Raw genomic sequence first — 14,360 nt, forward strand, 5'->3', positions numbered from 1 at the left:
AGAACAGTGCTTTGCACATAGTAACTGCTTAATAAATACCATCATTATTATCATTATTATTATTAAGTGAAGTGACTTGGCCAACGAGGAGGGGAAGACACCGAGTGCCATGTGAGGGAGTAATTCAACCCTTGCCTTGAGGCTGATAGAATTGATAAGGCGCCCAGCCAAAAGTGAGCCAACAACGCGATTGTCATGCAACTCGCAACTCTGAAAAAGTCACCCCAGCAGTCAGATGATGGAGTCGGGATTAAAATCCAGTTCTCCTGACTCCTAGTCCTGGGCTCTTTTCACCAGGTCAAGCTGCCTCCCCCTTGAGCATCGGGTTTTCAAGGCACAAACACACCCGTCCTGGGGCTGAGAGAATTTTTCTACAGTCAAAGGAATCCTGCCCACAAACCCCAACCTAGAATACAGCAACAGGGATTTAAGCAAGCTTTAAGGAAGAACTTCCTGATAGTGTGGGGGAATGGGGACTGGAGTATCCCACCTGTGGGTGTGAGAGCCGGAGGTAAGGGTAGAGTATCTCTTGACTAAGCTCCTTGTGGGCAAGGAACATGTCGGGCAAGTCACGTCACTTCTCTGGGCCTCAGTTCCCTCATCTGTAAAATGGGGATTAAGACTGTGAGCCCCCCGTGGGACAACCTGTTCACCTTGTAACCTCCCCAGCGCTTAGAACAGTGCTTTGCACATAGTAAGTGCTTAATAAATGTCATTATTATTATTATTATTATTTTCTTTGCTTCAGTTACCTCTTCTGTAAAATGGGGATCAAGAAGGTGAGCCCCATGTGGGACAAAGACTGTGTCCAGTCTGATTAACTCGTATCTACCTCAGAGCTCCGAACAGTCCATAGCACATAGTAGGCACTTAACAATTACCATTTATTCATTCATTCAATCGTATTTATTGAGCGCTTACTGTGAGCAAAGCACTGTACTAAGTGCTTTTTACTATTACATCTGTTATAATGTACTCTCCCAAGAGTTTAGTACAGTGCTCTGCACAGAGTAAGAGCTCAATAAATATGATTGATCGATTGATTGATTGATTGATCCCTGGGGGCCATCAGGCCCGGGGACAGGGAGCTCCCCCAAATGACCCCGAGGAGGCCCCCTGAGACGGAAGCAAAGTGAGTCGGGATGAATGAACAGCACATGCGGTTTATTGAGGAAGAGACAAAGCCCCTTTGAGACCCACGAACCGGGATGAGGGGGAAGGGAGGGGCCACAGAGGGACAGAGAACATTTTCTTCCCACCCAAGCGAGGGATGTGGGGGCATCATGGATGGGGGAACCAGGAAAGTCTCTGCCCTCCGAGCCCAGGAGTAGGGGCTGGGGGGAGACTGGGCATCCTTCCCGTCCCTCTGGGAAGGGTGGACCAGAGGCAGGAGGGAAGGGGAGGTGGTGGAGGGAAAGGGTCTGGGGGCCTATCGGCTGGAGGTCCTCCAGCTTTTGGAGGAGGTGACCACCTTGGAGGAGCAGCCCCCTCCGAACCCGCTCCCGCCGCTGAAGTTCCCACCACTGCAAAGGCCTCCGAAGCCGCCCAAGCCGCCTCCGAAGCCGCCACTGGAGCTGGAGCTGCCGTTGACCACCGCTGCAGGGGAGGGGAGCAGGACAAGCGTCAGGGCCGGGCAAGTGGAGCTGGGAGACCAAGCCAGGCGGAGGGGGGGGGAGGAGAGAGGCGTGGGAAGGAGGGGAGGACGGGGAGTGGGGCTGGGGAGAAGGATGGAGAAATTGGGGCTACTTACATATGCTGACCGAGCTCTGACACTCTCCAGACATCCTGGAGTAGGGGGAAGAAGAGACAGAGTAAGGAAGAGTAACAGAGACAATGAGAGACAGGAGCTGGAGTCTTCTAGACTGTAAGTCCGGTGTGGGTAGGGATTGTCTCTCTTTATTACTGAATTATACTTTCCAAGCGCTTAGTACAGTGCTCTGCACACAATAACTGGTCAATAGATATGTTTAAATGAATGAATGAATTTTTCAGATTAACTGCCGAGTTTGGGGCCAGACCGACACGAGCAAACAGTTGAGGAGCCAGTCCCCTTTCCGCCCACCATGCCCACCTGCACTCCTCGCCCTCCAACAGCTTCCGGTAAGTGGCGATCTCAATGTCCAGCGCCAGCTTGACGTTCATCAGCTCCTGGTAGTCACGCAGCAGCCGGGCCAGCTCCTCCTTGGCCTTCTGCAGGGCGCCCTCCAGCTCGGTCAGTTTGGTCCGGGCGTCCTTCAGAGCCGCCTCGCCCCGCTGCTCCGCGTCGGCCACGGATGTCTGCAGGGTCTCGCACTGTCCGGCAAGATAGAGGAGCCTCAGAATCCAGTGGAGCTGGAAGGGACCACCCTCCCATCCTCCCCCAAGGGCGTCTGATTCGGTCTCCCCACTGCCCTCCCACCCCCAGCCAGATGGGGTCTTGGCGGAGCTGTGCAGGAAGAGAGCCACTGTGTGACCTTGGGCAAGTTACTTGACCTCTCTGGGCCAGCATTCTCCCAGCTGAACAGTAGGGAGATTCCCTGTTCCTCCAGGCCTCACGGGGAAAGGCTGAGGAGATTAGGATGGGGAACACCAGAGAAATCCACCAAAGCCCCTCCCTCTGGCTCTGTGCCCCTACACACACACACACACACACACACACACACACACACACACACACACACACACGCACACACAGTAAGATTCACACCAAAACACACCTGCCAATTTGTGGATATGCAAATTGCATGCAACTTATATGCAAATATGCACCCTCTCCTTTCTCCACTCCCCAGACCCAGCTGTTTTCTGCAGGAAAGACATGACTCTCACCTGCTTCTTCACATTCTCGATCTCGGCCCTCAGCCTCTGGATCAGGCGGTTGAGCTCGGAGATCTCCATCTTGGTGCTCTTCAGATCATCGCCATGTTTGCCGGCGCTGAACTGGAGCTCCTGAAACTGGGGGCCCGGAGACCGGGGGAGCCGAGGTCAAACAGAGCCCAGCTTTGCAGGAAGCTACCAGCCCAGCCCTTTCCAGAGCCAGCAACCCAACATTCTGGGCCGATTAAATCCATGGAATCCACTCCCCTGGACTAAGCGTCCCTGATTAAAATTCTGGGCTACAGATGATCCCAATAAGGATATCTCCCAACCCCCTAGAGGGGATGGTGCAGAGGGAGGTCAGTTAATCAACTGACAGTGTGGACTACAGAGAACTGAACCGAGCATTCAGTAGGATACAAACATTATTAGTTGCAATCCCTACCCACAAGGATCTTGCAGTCTAGTAAGACAAAGCTTCTGGGGATTGGGGCAGTTCTATCTGACATCATTAGGAGGTGGACCAAGGGAAGCTCTTCCCTCAGATCTCCAGGAATGGGATCCACCTCTCTCTTGGGATCATACTCTCCTACAGATAGTTAGCCAACTGAGAAAGCTAAGGATGGCACCAACTGCATTGGCGGATCCAGTCTTTAGGTCATGGGTCCATGCAGATTGGCAATTCTGAGTTCCTGTTACCATCACCGAGGACCAGAAGGCCTCAGATCTCTCATTCATTCATTCAATCGTATTTATTGAGTGCTTACTGTGTGTAAATCACTGTTCTAAACTCTTGGGAGAGTACAATAGAATAACAAACAGACACATTCCCTGCCCACAGTGAGCTCAGTCTAGATGGGGAGCTCACGGTCCAGAACCGTCTAATGAGATGACCCACCTTGGTCTGGTAGAGGGCCTCAGCCTCGGCCTTGCTGCGTTGGGCGATCTCCTCATACTGGGCCTTGACCTCGGCAATGATGCTGTCCAGGTCCAAGCAGCGATTGTTGTCCATGGACACGACTACTGACGTGTCAGCGACCGTGGTCTGGGTCTGAGCCAGCTCCTGGACATCACATTAACATCTTGTCTATCGCTAAACCCTGTCTCGACTACGGATCTGTCCAGACTGACCATTTCCTCTGAAACTGGGCAGATTTCTAGGCCACTCTAGACTGATGGAGGGATCCTTTCTTCACTTTCTTCCCTTGTTAAGGATCCCTCATCAATCAGTTGTATTTATTGGGCACTAACTGTGTGCAGAGCACTGTACTAAGTGCTTGGGAGGGTACTATATAACAATACAACACATTCCCTGTTCACAACGAGCTCACAAGTCTCGAGGGCTTAGTAGGTCGGAAGGGATGGAATGGATTTGGGATGGGCCAACTCCACTCCTGGAAACTTCAACTCTTGTCATGGAATCTTCCCTTCTGGTCAGCCCCAATCAATTAACCATTCAATCAATCAGTGCATTTAACAATAATAACTGTGGTATTTGTTAAGCGCTTACTTTGTGCCAAGCACTGTACTAAGTGCTGGGGTAGATCAAGATAATCAGATTGGCCACGGTCCCTGTCCCACATAGGGAGCACTTGGGAGAGCTCCAACAGTGGTCAGTGCTACCAACAGTACCTTTAACCTCAGTCTATCCCAGCTGGGGGCTGGGACGTTATGGGAGTTTGGGGTGGCACCATCCCAGATTTGGGAGACCACACCTCCATCTGAGGTTGGGAGCGGGGAGGGAGAAGGGTCCTCACCGCCTCATAGAGGGCTCTCAGGAAGCTGATCTCTTCATTGAGGCCGTCCACCTTGGATTCCAGCTCCACCTTGTTCATGTAAGCAGCATCCACATCCTGCCCCAGGGTAGATAAAACAGCATTCATTCATTTCATCCATTCATTCAATCATATTTATTGAGCTCTTACTGTGTGCAGAGCACTGTACTAGGCATTTGGGAGAGTTCAATATGACAATAAATAGACACATTCCCTGCCCACAATGAGCTTACAGTCATGAAACACAGTGGCAGCAGGAGGGATGTACTTTCCTAAGTGCTTGGAAGATTACAGTGTAACAGAGTTGGTAGTCACATTCCCTGCCCACAATAAGTTTCTGGTCCAGGGGCACACGATTTGGGACATCCAGGCCCACAAAAAACCCTCTTTGGCCAGATGGGCAAAGAGGTGGATCAGGGTCCAAATGGTGTTGTTTATTCTGTGATGTAGTTGGAGCCCCAGAAGAAAGCCATGGTGCTACATGGGGTTCAGGGTGGCAGCCCCTCCTCACCTTCTTGAGCACCACGAAGTCATTCTCTGCAGTCGTGCGCTTGTTGATCTCCTCCTCATACCTGCGGGAAATGGAGACACCCGATGGGGAATCAGTTCTCCTTGGCCAGAGAGCTCAGAGAAATTAAAGTGGGGGGGAGTTTCCACCCTAATTAATCAATCTCACCAACTCCTGTTACTTGGTACATTCCAAGGTGGGCAAGAGCACGGGCTTGGGAGTCAGAGGACTTGGGTTCTAATTCTGGCTTCGCCACTTGTCTGCTGTATGACCTTGGGCAAATCACTTTCATTCATTCATTCAATCGTATTTATTGAGGGCTTACTGTGTGCAGAGCACTGTACTAAGCGCTTGGGTAGTACAAGTTGGCAACATATAGAGACGGTCCCTACCCAACAGCGGGCTCACAGCCTAGAAGAGCGGGCTCACAGTCTAGAGTACTAGAGGTACTTAACTTCTCGGTACCTCAGTTACCTCAACAGAAAAATGGGGATTAAGAGTGTGAGCCCTACCTGGGACAACCTGATTGCCTTGTATCTATCCCAGCACTTAGAACAGTGCCTGGCACATAGTAAGCACTTAACAAATAACATCATTATTATCATCTGCCACATCAGGGTGTAAGTCAAGAAGACCTCTTGAGAACACTTTGTAGCCTACGATCCTAAAGTTTCAAAATTAAACTCCAGCCAACTCTCTATTATCCATGCCCATCTGGCGGGGGAGAGAGAGAGAGAGAGAGAGAGAGAGGAAGATGCAAAATAACAATGATGATGGTATTTCTTAAATGCTTATTACATGCCGAGCACTGTTCTAAGTGCTGGGGTAGATACAAGGTCATCAGGTTGTCCCACGTGGGGCTCACAGTCTTCATCCCCATTTTACAGATGAGGTAACTGAGGCACAGTGAAGTTAAGTGACTTGCCCAAAGTCACGCAGCTGACAAGTGGCAAAGCTGGGATTAGAACCCACGACCTCTGAAATACAAAGTACAAGGAGAAGGAGGAACGATGGGATTGGAGAAGGAGGAGATGAGCACCAGAGCCTAGAAAGAGCAACTGTGATACCATGCAAGGAAACCAGAGGGAAGGCAGTTGTGAGATCATTTTAAAAACCCGCTGCAGATAATCCACAGTGTGGATAATCCACTCAGTGGTCATTGAGCATTTGCAGCACGGACAAGTTTACGGCAACATGCTTAGGGCTGGAGTCCTGGAGAGGGTTGGTTTGTTTTCCCTCCTCACGTACTTGCTCTTGAAATCCTCGACGGCATCCTGCATGGTCTTCAGTTCGGCCTGTAAGCGCCCCTTGTCATTGACCAGACAATCCAGCTGTTTCCGCAGAGTGCTGATGTAAGCTTCGAAGAACGGCTCCAGGTTTTTGCTGGTTGTGGTGGTCCCTTGCTGCTGCAGCAGGCTCCACTTGGTCTCCAGCACTTTGTTCTGCTGCTCCAGGAACCGCACCTGGAAGGGGAGAAGGTTTCTCTGGCACTTAGTACAGTGCCTCGTATACAGTAAGAGCTTAACAGATACCGTTACTATTTTCAAGTCCGTACCCCTCAGATGCTGGTGCGAAACACTGAGGGCCCATGATCCCTCCACAGACAGCAATGAGCAGCGTAGCCTAGAGGAAAGAGCACGAGTCTGGGAGTTGGAGGACCTGGGTTCTAATTCTGGCTCTGCCACCTGTCTGCTGCGTGACCTTGGGCAAGTCACTTCACTTCACTTCAAGTGCTTAGTAGAGTGCTCTGCACACAGTAAGCGCTCAATAAATATGATTGATTGATTGATTTTCTGGGCCTCAGTTACCTCATCCATAAAATGGGAATTAAGACTGTAAGTCCTATGTAGGACATGGACTGTGTCTAACTTGATTAGCTGTATAAACCCTCAGGTTGTATACAGTACCTGGCACATAGTAAGCACCTAAGTTCTATTTAAAAAGAAAAAGAAAAAGAAAGAAAGGTGGGAAATGTAGGGAGGGTGGACTGAGGATAGCTGCATAGCTGGCAGACCCCTGAATGGGATCTCTAAGACTGCTGAAGTTTTTTTGTTTTTTTTATATTTGTTAAGCACTTATTATGCATCCAATACAGTTCTGAGCACTGGCATAGATTCAAATCAATCAGGTGGGACATCATCCCTGTCCTATATGGGACCCACAATTTAAGGAAGAGGGAGAATAGGTATTCAATCCCCATTTAACAGATGAGGCAACTGAGGCACTGAGAAGTTAGGTTACTTGCCCAAGATCAGGGGGCAGGCAATTGTGGAGCTGAGATTAGAACCCAGGTCCTCTGACTTCCAAGCCCATGCTCTTTCCACTAGACCATGCTGCTCCTAGATTTTAGCAAGAGGGATTGAGGTTAAACTTAAGGCTGTTAGACCCCTCAAGTGGGATTCTAACAGAAATTCCTAAATCAATCAGTTGTATCCTCTAGACTGAAAGCTCATTGTAGGCAGGGAATGTGTCTGTTTACTGTTGTATTGTCCTCTCCCAAATGCTTACTACAGTGCTCTGCACACAGTAAATGCTCAATAAATATGACTGAATGAATTTATTGAGCGCTTACTCTATGCAACCCACTATTCTAAGTGCTTAGGAAAGTACAATAAGGTAAGCAGGCATGCTTTCTGTCCTCAAGGATCTTACTACCTAGCAGAAGTGACCAATATTAAAATGAAAATTGCAGCAAGAGAGATGGAGGTTAGACCTAAGCCTGTTTCATGTCCCACCCCCCCAAATATGGGATCGCTATGAGGGGTTCCTGAAGATTGTAGCAAGAGGGATTGAGGTTAGATCTATGGTTGGCTGACACCACCCCTCCCCCAAAAAAAGGATCTCTTAGAAGGGTTTCAGCAGATTGAAGCCAGTGGGAATGAGTTTAAACCTAAAGCTGTATGATTCCCCTCAAAAAACCCCCAAGGTCTTTAAGAGGGGGTTCCTGAAGTTTGAGTGAGACGGATTGAGGATAGTAGACATAAAGCTGACACCCGCCAAAAACGGGGATCTCTAAGCGGGGTCCTGAAGATTGCATCCAGAGGGATTGAGTTTAGATTTACGGCTGCCTCCCCCCTACCAAAAACAAAACAAAACAAAAAACTGGGATCTCTAAGAGGGGTTCCTGAAGATTGTAACAAGAGGGATTGAGGTTAGATCTAAGGTTGCCAGACCCCCTAAATGAACAGGCTCTCTAAGAGGAATTACTGAAGCTCTCTGCTGAGGAGAATCTTCAGAGAAAGAGCAGGTGGTCTGAGGGAAGAGCTGAAGGTGGAGGAATTAAGCATTTAGTATAGTGCATTGCACACAGTAAGCACTTGATAGATATGAGAAGTAGCATGGCTCAGTGGCAAGAGCCCGGGCTTGGGATTCAAAGGTAATGGGTTCTAATCCCAGCTCTGCCACTTGTCAGCTGTGTGACCTTGGGCAAGTCACTTAACTTCTCTGGTCCTCAGTTCCCTCATCTGTAAAATGGGAATGAAGACTGTGAGCCCCACGTGGGACAACCTGATCACCTTATATACCCCCAGCGCTTAGAACAGTGGTTGGCACATAGTAAGCACTTAACAAATACCAACATTATTATTATTATATGATCGATTCACTGATTGTCGGGGATGGGTCCTGGAGTCAGTGGGAGGGATTCAGTGACCCAAGGAAACAGAGAATTTGCAGCTGCGGATCTGCCGGACATTTTCTCTGTGAGGGTAGGAGCCAGGTCAGGTGGGGCTGGCTGCTGGGACCAACCGGTGTGGCAGTGGTTTAAGGCTTTGCTGTTGCTCAAGCGATGAGCTCAGGCCCCCAGGCCCGTCCGCCTGACCAGGTGAGAGAGTGGTCAGCCTGAAGTGGATGTGAGGGGCCAGCCCAAACCAGTCCCGCGGAGCCTGAGGGTACCAGTAACCCCACCACCTTTCCAGCTATGGAAAATCATCATCAACATCATCAATCGTATTTATTGAGCGCTTACTATGTGCAGAGCACTGTACTAAGCGCTTGGGAAGTACAAACTGGCAACATATAGAGACAGTCCCTACCCAACAGTGGGCTCACAGTCTAAAAGGGCGAGACAGAGAAATCCCCCCACAGCCATCCATGCTGGACCCCATCTCCGGTCACTCCCACCAGACCGAGGGAATCCGACCCCAAACTGGGTCTCTCTGAGCCATTTGTTCTGCCCAGACCCTGCCCCAAGTCTGGGCTGCCCCCTACTACTCTCCTGGATGTCACAGAGAGGAAAGCAGGGCCAGGGACAGGGGAGTTCTGGGCCCCCAGTATTGTATTCCCCAACCTGGTGTGGGAGTTCAAAGGTGGGGGTCCACACTGACACCAAGGTGGAGCAAGCCCCCCAGAGAGGAAATCCAGTCCAGGATCTGTCTCTATCCAGAGCTTCCTCCTCCAGCCCACTGCCCCAGGCTCCTATGGCCCCCTGAGGAACTCAACGAAGGCTTAGGCTCAGAGAAGTTAAGTGACTTTCCCAGGGTCACACAGAGAGGTGAGGGCAGATGTTGGGGTTCCCAGTCCCAGTCAACATCTCAGGTCTCTCTCTCTCTCCCCACCTAACCCCCTTCCTCCTCCCCATCTCCACTCACCTACCTGCCTTCATCACCGCCCAACTCCCAGGCCTTCCTACTTCCGCTGACAGATCCAATCCAACTCAGGGCTCTAGGACAATCCCCTTCACCTGGAAAACCCTCCCTTCTCCTTTTCTCCAAAGGTCACCCTCTTCGATGCTTCCAAAAGCCCATCTTATAGCAATAATGACAGTAATAGTATCTATTAAGTGCTCACTGTGTGCACAGCACCATACTCGTGGCTCAGTGGAAAGAGTACGGGCTTGGGAGTCAGAAGTTATGGGTTCTAATCCCACCTCCACCACTTGTCAGCTGTGTGACTTTGGGCAAGTCACTTAACTTCTCTGGACCTCAGTTACCTCATCTGTAAAATGGGGATTAAGCCTGTGAGCCCCACGTAGGACAACCTGATCACCTCGCACATAGTAAGCACTTAACAAATACCATGATTATTATTATTATTATTACTAAGAGCTGGAAGAGAATACTCAGGCATGGCCCTGTCCCTTGATGGGGTAGCAGTAATAGTATTAACTGAGCACCCACTGAGTGCAATATACCTAAGCACTCCACCTCTGGGAAGGCTTCCCAGATTGCCCCCCCGCCCACCCATACACCTGTCTCCTGCCCATTATCTGTCTGAACAGTATCTGACATCCTTGTTCATGTTCATGTGGGTCTGGGATTGATTCTGCCCCTGACACTACTGCTGTGTGTGTGTGTGTCTGCTGTCTCCAGGTCAAATCAGCAGCCCCTCAAGGACAAGAACTGTGTCTCCGCTTTCCTCTGACTCACTACAGCACCTAGGCCAGAGCATGTTCGTGTGTGGGGGTGTATCGTTGTGTGTCTTCTCTCCCCCCATCAGGCCGGATGGGCGAGGAAAGGAAAGCAAATCATACCTTGTCGATGAAGGAGGCGAACTTGTTGTTGAGGGTCTTGATCTGCTCACGCTCCTCGGTCCGCACCTTCTGGATCTCGGGGTCGATCTCCAGGTTCAGCGGCGCCAACAGGCTCTGGTTGATGGTCACGGCCTGGATGCCCCCGGCCGGGCACACGGGGAAGCCGCCGCTCCCCCTCCCACCAATCTGGCCTCCGAAGCCCCCGGCCCCGAAGCCTCCGAACCCGAAGCCGCCACTGCCACTGCCGAAGCCCCCGGCCCCGAAGCCCCCGGCCCCGAAGTAGCCAGCATTCTGCCGGGCCCCGGCCACGCTGATGGAGATGCTCTTATTCCCACCAAGGTTGAAGAGGCTCCGGCTGCCAAAAGCCCTGGCCCCTGAGCCCCGGCCCCCGGCCGAGGCGGCGCTGAAGCCAGACCGCCGGCCGCAGGCCACCGCGGCTGACCCGCAGCTGAAGCCCCGGCTGGCCGAGCGCACGCTCTGCTGTCGGCTGGTCATGATGGGCGAGAGAGGCTGGGGAGGACGGCGATGGAAGAAGAGGAGGAGGAGGTGGGAGTAGTAGTCCTCAGCCTCCACCTGCCCCTTTTATAGGCCCAGCAGTCGTGCTCAGTGACAGGGGCAGAGAAAAAAATTTGAAAAATCTGTGGGTTGGGACCAGGGCCAAGCCCAGCCCTCCTCCTCCTCCACCTGCCCTGGTGATTTGTAGGCAAACACACCTTGGGAGTCATCTGGAGGGCAGTGGGAACTCGCTGGCTGGGGTTTGGCCCTGAGCCCACCCAGTGGACCCCTCCCTCCCTGTCTTCCCTACCTGGACAGGCCCGGAGGAACACAGAGTCCCTGCTCCAGCCATGGGGCCCGATGGGCCTTTCCCTTTCCACCCACCGGCCAAACTAGGGGGGTTGGATTATCTGTAATTTGGATTATTCGGGAGCTGGTGGGGGCAGAGACTGGTTAATCAAAAATGCAAATCCCTTCTAGACTGTTGTTGGGTAGGGACCGTCTCTATATGTTGCCAACTTGTACTTCCCAAGTGCTTAGTACAGTGCTCTGCAAACAGTAAGCACTCACTAAATGCGATTGAATGAAGAATGAATGAATGAATGAATGAATGAAAGGAAGTACCGACCTGCTGGAGACCTGTGACAGATTGGGGGATGGGGAGTCCCTGGATCCTGCCATCCTATCCCTAACCAAGCTGGGAAGAAAGATCTAGGAATTCCTCCCCCCACCTCCATCCTCTTCTTCAGGCCCCATCTCCACAGACTCTTGATTCACTTCAAATTGATGAGAGACAGTGTTTTTCCTCAAGAGACTGATATCATGTCTACACCTACCAGTTTTTTTATGGTACTTTTTAAGCACTTATTTTATACCAGGCACTGTACTCAGTACTGGGGTAGGTACAAGAGAAGCAGCATGGCCTAGTGGAAAGAGCTCAGGACGGGGAATCAGAGGACCTGCATTCTCATCATTCATTCGTTCATTCAATCATATTTATTGAGTGCTTACTGTATGCAGAGCACTGTAGTATGCGCTTGGGAGAGTACAATATAACAATAAACAGTCACATTTCCTGCCCATAATAAGCTTACAGTCTAGAGCGGGGGAGACAGACATTTATACAAATAAATAAAATTACAAACAGCTCTGCCACTCGTCTGCTGTGTGATCTTGGGTAAGTCACTTCACTTCTCTGTGTCTCCGTTCCCTCATCTGCAAAATAGGGATTCAGTACCTGTTCTCCCTCCTACTTAGACTGTGAGCCCCACGTGGAACCTGATTATCTTGTTATCTACCACATTGTTTGGCACATAATATGCACTTACCACCTCAATTACTATTACTAAGATAATCGGGTTGGACACAGTCCCTGTCTCACATGGGGCTCACAAGTCTAAGTGATTTTTCTGGATGATCTGAGCCCCAAAGAGTCACCTTGGCCGCAAAGATCTGGGTATTTCAATCAAAGGGGTTTTTTCAATGGGTAACATCGGGACCTTAAGTTTGTTGTGGGCAGGGAATGTCATTATGTATTGTTGTGTTGTACTTTCCCAGTAATAGTAATAATAATGATGATGGCATTTATTAAGCGCTTACAAGCATTTAGTACAGTGCTCTGCACCCAGTAAGAGCTCAATAAATAAGACTGAATGAACTAACCACCTCTCTAGCTGAACCAAGGAGGAGCAAAGTCGGAGACAGGCTCAGGGTGATATGACATCACAACATACTGATGTCAAATGACCCCGGTACTGCCCCTGCCTGGGGCGTTGGGGGGGAGGGGGGCACCTCAGAGCCGGCCGGGGTTGGGGGGGGGGGGGGGAGAGAATCCAGTCCATACCACCCGAATTCCCCAACACCTTGCCAGCCCTTGTCTCCATAATAATTGTTGTCTTTGTTAAGTGGTTACTGTGTGTCAGGCACTGTACTAAGCGCTGGGGTGTACAAGCAAATCGGGTTGGACATAGTCCCTGTTCCACATCAGGCTCACAATCTCAATCCTCATTTTACAGATAGACTGTGAGCCCACTGTTGGGTAGGGACCGTCTCTAGATGTTGCCAACTTGTACTTCCCAAGCGCTTAGTACAGTGCTCTGCACACAGTAAGTGCTCAATAAATACGATTGATTGATTGATTAATTGATTAATATAGTCCCTGTCCCACATCAGGCTCACCATCTCAATCCTCATTTTACAGATGAGGTAAGCGAGGCACAGAGAAGTGAAAGTGACCCACCCAAGATCGCACAGCAGAGAAGTGGCAGAATTGGAATTAGAACCCAGGACCTTCTGACTCCCAGGCACGTGCTGTAGCCACCTAATGAGGGTATTTGTTAAGTGCTTACTATTTGCCATGTACTGTTCTAAACACTGGGATAGAGACAAGGTAATCAACTTGTATCCAGATGTCCTCGTCTTTCCTTCTTCTAGACTGAGAGCCCACTGTTGGGTAGGGGCCATCTCTATATGTTGCCAACTTGTACTTCCCAAGCCCTTAGTACAGTGCTCTGCACACAGTAAGCGCTCAATAAATACGATTGAATGAATGAATGAGCTTGTCCCACATGGAGCTCACAGTCTTAATCCCCATTTTACAGATGAGGTAACTGTGGTACAGAAAAGTTAAGTGACTTGCCCAATGTCACACAGCTGATAAGTAAGGGAGTAGGATTAGAACCCACGACCTCTGATTCCCAAGCCCGGGCTCTTTCCGCTAAACCACGCTGCAGGCCATGATCCTCCCAGACCAGGTCTAAGCTGGCTTTTCCAAGAGGAATTTAGTCAATTATCTGGTTAAATAATCTGGGACAACAGCTCAGGTGGATGAACTAGCCCAGAGCCAAGAAAATGTGGCTCTAGTCTGTGAGCTTGTTGTGGGCAGTGAATGTGTCTGTGGTGTTGTAATGTACTCTCCCAAGCACTCAATACAATGCTTTGCACCCCGTAAGCGCTCAATAAATACGATTGAACTGTTGAATGAAAATTTGGTCCTGGAACTCTTCTAGACTGCGGTCTCTAAGCTTTTTTCTGGGCAGGGATCGCGTCTGCGATCTCTATTGTATTGTACTTTTAATTCTGTTGACTGAGTGATTGGAATGCTTTGGTGGGGCCATCTCTGCAGGCAGACATTCCGGTGACTCCCCAACTGTGCTCCACTAGGTGGATCTGGACAGAATAAGTCCAATCAATCGTATTTATTGAGCGCTTACTGTGTGCAGAGCACTGTACTAAGTGCTTGGGAAGTACAAGTTGGCAATATATAGAGACGGTCCCTACCCAACAGTGGGCTCACAGTCTAGAAGGGGTAGACAGA

General features: G+C 50.3%; 1 protein-coding gene across 1 annotated transcript; it reads right to left on the reverse strand.

Annotated features, from left to right (window-relative positions):
• Positions 1-1,193: 1,193 nt before the first annotated feature.
• Positions 1,194-11,587, reverse strand: LOC119932986 (keratin, type II cytoskeletal 4-like). The gene is made up of 10 exons (XM_038752130.1): positions 11,564-11,587; positions 10,550-11,059; positions 6,328-6,542; positions 5,083-5,143; positions 4,554-4,649; positions 3,695-3,859; positions 2,809-2,934; positions 2,072-2,292; positions 1,751-1,785; positions 1,194-1,596 (listed from the first exon to the last, which is right to left on the reverse strand). The coding sequence occupies exons 2-10, from the start codon at positions 11,042-11,044 to the stop codon at positions 1,430-1,432; spliced, it is 1,581 nt and encodes a 526-aa protein (XP_038608058.1). The 5' UTR covers positions 11,045-11,059; positions 11,564-11,587; the 3' UTR covers positions 1,194-1,429.
• Positions 11,588-14,360: the final 2,773 nt, after the last annotated feature.

Source organism: Tachyglossus aculeatus, chromosome 10 (genome assembly GCF_015852505.1).
Source record: "Tachyglossus aculeatus isolate mTacAcu1 chromosome 10, mTacAcu1.pri, whole genome shotgun sequence".
In the NCBI taxonomy this organism is placed as follows: domain Eukaryota; kingdom Metazoa; phylum Chordata; class Mammalia; order Monotremata; family Tachyglossidae; genus Tachyglossus; species Tachyglossus aculeatus.

What these genes read in the sequence shown, in the direction of transcription:
- LOC119932986 (XM_038752130.1), bottom strand. Translation starts at nt 11,044, where the DNA reads ATGACCAGCCGACAGCAGAGCGTGCGCTCGGCCAGCCGGGGCTTCAGC. An exon ending in TGAGAGCCCTCTATGAGGCG is followed by an intron (nt 3,860 to 4,553) that starts GTGAGGACCCTT and finishes TGTGATGTCCAG; the next exon opens with GAGCTGGCTCAGACCCAGAC. An exon ending in TCAGAGCTCGGTCAGCATAT is followed by an intron (nt 1,597 to 1,750) that starts GTAAGTAGCCCC and finishes CCTCCCCTGCAG; the next exon opens with CGGTGGTCAACGGCAGCTCC.